The sequence below is a fragment of the Lolium rigidum genome, chromosome 1 (genome assembly GCF_022539505.1).
Source record: "Lolium rigidum isolate FL_2022 chromosome 1, APGP_CSIRO_Lrig_0.1, whole genome shotgun sequence".
In the NCBI taxonomy this organism is placed as follows: Eukaryota; Viridiplantae; Streptophyta; class Magnoliopsida; order Poales; family Poaceae; genus Lolium; species Lolium rigidum.
Window position 1 is genome coordinate 161076998 of NC_061508.1, and position 4110 is coordinate 161081107.

The 4110-nt window shown below is 43.6% G+C and overlaps 1 protein-coding gene across 1 annotated transcript; it reads right to left on the bottom strand.

The window, feature by feature from the left end:
• Positions 1–610: 610 nt before the first annotated feature.
• Positions 611–2867, bottom strand: LOC124653111 (mitochondrial outer membrane porin-like). The gene is made up of 4 exons (XM_047192174.1): positions 2553–2867; positions 1201–1311; positions 921–1010; positions 611–840 (listed from the first exon to the last, which is right to left on the bottom strand). Exons 1-4 carry the CDS (start codon positions 2865–2867, stop codon positions 628–630), a joined length of 729 nt encoding a protein of 242 aa, XP_047048130.1. The 3' UTR covers positions 611–627.
• Between the last annotated feature and the right edge of the window lie 1243 nt (positions 2868–4110).

Here is a 4110-nt window from a genome sequence, read left to right on the forward strand (position 1 = left end):
TTGAGAAAACTATCTATACCTACAATACCCAACATATATCATATTAAAATACATCTATACCTACTTCTTGATGAATCTAGAGTGATATTCATTGGATGTTCTAGATGTTGATATTTTTTCATATAAACTTGGTGAAAGTTGACCTGGATTGACTTTCAAAATACAAAATACGCTATATATTTTGGCATAGAGGGAGTACTAATGCCCGTGCATACTCACTTCGTTCAAAACATAAGGCGTAGTTTCACTGCTCAAATCAATGCTTTGGCCAATAATTAAACCAAAAGCACTCGGTTATGATTGGGAATTTTGAACGATTAACAAATATTGTACAAAAGCTTCATGGTCAAAGTCCAAATATGGAGAGCCAAAATATGCCCAACATTTTAAAACAAAGTAGTATGAGTCGGCTGCCAGACAAATACTACACCCTACACACTTCAAAACAAAGTATGAGTTTAGTAACATAATGGACTACAAACAAGATAAACATATTGGTGACTGATTTTAAGGGTATTTTAGTTACTTGACTAATACCTACGTATGAAGATGTCACATACATCGAATAAGCAAAGAATTGTAAAGTAAAACTTAGAAATAACAATTACATAGCTAGATTTTGAAAACTCACAAGTTCAGGGATGCAATAAGATCTTTATTGGTGTAGCTAAGCCCATCATTGTATTTGGTCAGATTCTTGGTGGCAGTATCAAGTGAGACATCAGCACCAACAGCTAGAGCGCTATTTCCAAATGCAGCAGAGAGGTTGACAACAGGATTAGCAGTCAAACCAATGCTTGCATTAATACCAGCGTAATCATGCAAGTACTGGAGCTCGACCTGCAAAGCAAGGGTAAAAAATCAAACTAAGCAATAAATTTCCAGTTACGATACGAATACATCGAGGGTCAGAACACTACCTTTCCAGATTTCTGATCAGGAACAGCAAAGCTGAAGATGGTCTTCAGCCCTGGCGCCGCATACTCATCAGCGGTAATTGTAGTAATGACCTGCCAAATAGATCAGCAGAGTCAGTACCAAGACTTTGAAGTCACGGAAAAATGATTACAATGTTAGTCAGCCAGACAGCAAACTGGTCACAGTTATCTCACCATAAGTATGGATATTGGAGGAATTGTTTGCACAATACAACATATCAGATACAAGTGTATATAGAGAGAGACTGAGAGAGGGATGTACATTTGAGGCTGAGTTGGCCTTCACATCTACAGTGATTCCCTTGTTCTTGATCTGTGACTGGATCTCACCGAGTATCAGATCACCCTTCTTTGTACTGGTAGCAGTAATTGCCTGCATAGAGAAATTCAAAGGAATGTAAAAAAATTATAGAGCTTACATATAGGTATGGCACTGTTACAAGCATCTATCAAAATAACGTGATACAAGAAAAAGTAATATCAAGGGGAAACTAAGGCATGCAAAACATTATACCAGTGAAGCATATACTATACTATGTTACTTTTTCATTCTAATGACCCTGCACACAAAGGTTGTTCTAAGAATCGGGTGCATCCACCACGCTAATTTGCAAAATACATCATAAGTTAAAGAGCATGACATTGATGAAAGCATAATTTCAGATGTAGATTACTACTGGATCAGACCATATCTTTAATATCAAAGCTCAGACTTCTTGCAATAATATCTTAAAGAGGACATTTTAGGAGGCAATTCTCAAAGTTAAACTGTACCAAGGCACAGATCGTTTGAATGCCTAAGAGTTTTCAAGTAATAAATGGAGGAACAACAGCAGATGACATTGGTCTTTCATGTTTGGACTTTGGACAAATACAGATAATGCAGTCGCATGCCTCTACTCCAACTTTAGTCAGTGAAGAATCTTCAGCAAAGGGCGAGAGAATGGTTACTCCAGGTGGTAATCTTGTATCAAACATTCTAAGAGATAACTCAAACAGTTCTTCTTACTCGTTGTTTCCAAACCAAGTTCCCTGAAATATTTTATGAATACATCAGAGAAACAAGAAATATACCAACAATAATTCACCAAGATCCATTACTCCATCTTGCCCTTGAATACAACCGTTTGTTCAAAAAAAAATATTATCTTGTCATAAAGTATTATGCAGCCCAGCATTGTTCTGTTACAAAGTAGTACATCAACATATTTAATTTTGCTTTCTAAACTATAAACTGTATGAGAGGCACTGGCAGGTAAATTTTATTAAAATACAAACAGATATTTACAAGAGAGGAGGGATGCGCAACCAGGAAGATGTCTAACCAAGGGAGTCAAACCAAATCTGTCAAGGATACACAAGACCCTCTATCATTCCAAATGAAAGGGCAAATGAGAAACCTTGGCGTTCCTTTTTTTTCCAAATGTCCCAGGAAGAAAGGCTTTTGCTGAAGGCTATTTAGGCCATGCTGATCATGTGATTGCTGATGTCTAGCTGAACACCGACAGCTTGCCAGCAGGAGGTGCTGAAGGGGCAATTTCAAATAGATTACCGCTGGTTTCTAGGCTGCCAGAGGTACAGAGGACACGGGTTGGAGACGTGAAATGTCCGTACCTGCGCACGCCCGCGGCCGCCCCTGGCTAGAGGTTGCCCAGCCGCGCCATGGCCGAGCTCGCCTTCGCCGCCCCTCGAGGAGCTCACCCGCGCCGCCCCATCGCGGAGCTCGTCGGCACCGGCATCTCGCTGTGGTCGCCCGCGCCGGCTATGGCGTACCTCGCCCGTGCCGTCCCTGGAGGATCTCTCCCGCGCCGCCCCTAGCTGGCTCGCCCGCTCCGTGCCATGGCCGAGCTCGCCCTCGCAGCTCCTCGAGGAGCTTGCCCACGATGCCCCGTCGCGGAGCTCGTCTGGCACCTGGCCGTGGTCACCCATGCCGGCCACTTCCGAGCATGCCCTCGCCGCCCCTGGTGGTTGGTGGAAACGCGGTGGGGAATGGGGAATTGAGTGGGAGAGGGAGAGACTGGGAGTGGGAGAGAGTGGTTTTTTTTTAGCCAACAGTCGAAAAAATTAGACCACCGAGATTGTTTCGCTCCGTTCACCACTTTGGTGCGAATTTACAAAGCATTTCCTATTATATTATACCCCTACACTACCGTGATTCCCTTTACTTATTCGGAACGCGAACTACTTTTTTCTTTTAGATGAACGTGAACTACTTCTCGCATGAGAAAACAAAAACATGTACTGTACCTGCAAAAACAAATCAAAATGAAGACTGAAATTAGTCCTTTACTCCCCTAAACTTTAATGTATTTACACAGGATTTACATGCGATTTACGAAAAAACTGATGTATTTATAGTGGTATTTTACAAAAAAAAAACTCATAATCTATAGTGGATTTACTGAGATTTACGGAAAAAATCATGTATTTACAGTGTATTTAAGGGAAAAATCATGTATTTACAGCGGTTTTATAGTGCTATATACAGTGGTATTTATGAAAAAACTTATGTGTTTTCATTTATACTTACAGTAGAACTTCCAATGGTATTTTAGGGGAAACTCATGTTGATTAACATGAGATCTATGTATTTTTTATTTGTATATATATACAATTTTTTTTGAGCATAGGTCAGGAGTGGAAGAGACTGGGACGATGTAAGTTTGGTATATGGGTTCGTGGGCGGAAGGTGCCGAGCTGGGTTGGCTTTCGGCCTGGCTCGGTTCGTTTCTTTTTTTTCCAGAAGATTACTTTCCTTCCCCTAAAAAAAGATTACTTTCATATCTTCTAAGTTATACTACTGAACATTCCGCGTGACCGCGCCTCCGTCTCTCCCTCTCCCTCTCTCCACCGCTCTGCCTCCCACGCTGACGCTCTGCCTCCGACTCCAGCAAGATGCCTCCGCGCCGGCGCTCCGCCTCCGGCCACCGCGGCGTCCGCTTCGACGCGGAGATCGCTCCGGCGAGGAGCATATCCGCCTCGGAACGTTCGACACCGCGCACGAGCCGGCGCGGGCCTACGACGCCGTCGCCTGGCGCCTCGGCCACCCGCGCCGGCAAATGAACTTCAACGACGTTTGTACGCGCGAGCAGGCGGAGATGCTCGCGCCGCCATCGCCGGCCGTCACGACCGAGCAGCGGCGGCGCCTCCGCCTCGAGTGGGCGCGCGCGTT

What these genes read in the sequence shown, in the direction of transcription:
- LOC124653111 (XM_047192174.1), bottom strand. Translation starts at nt 2,867, where the DNA reads ATGGGTGACCACGGCCAGGTGCCAGACGAGCTCCGCGACGGGGCATCG. An exon ending in GCGGCCGCGGGCGTGCGCAG is followed by an intron (nt 1,312 to 2,552) that starts GTACGGACATTT and finishes TTCTCTATGCAG; the next exon opens with GCAATTACTGCTACCAGTAC. An exon ending in CTGATCAGAAATCTGGAAAG is followed by an intron (nt 841 to 920) that starts GTAGTGTTCTGA and finishes CTTGCTTTGCAG; the next exon opens with GTCGAGCTCCAGTACTTGCA.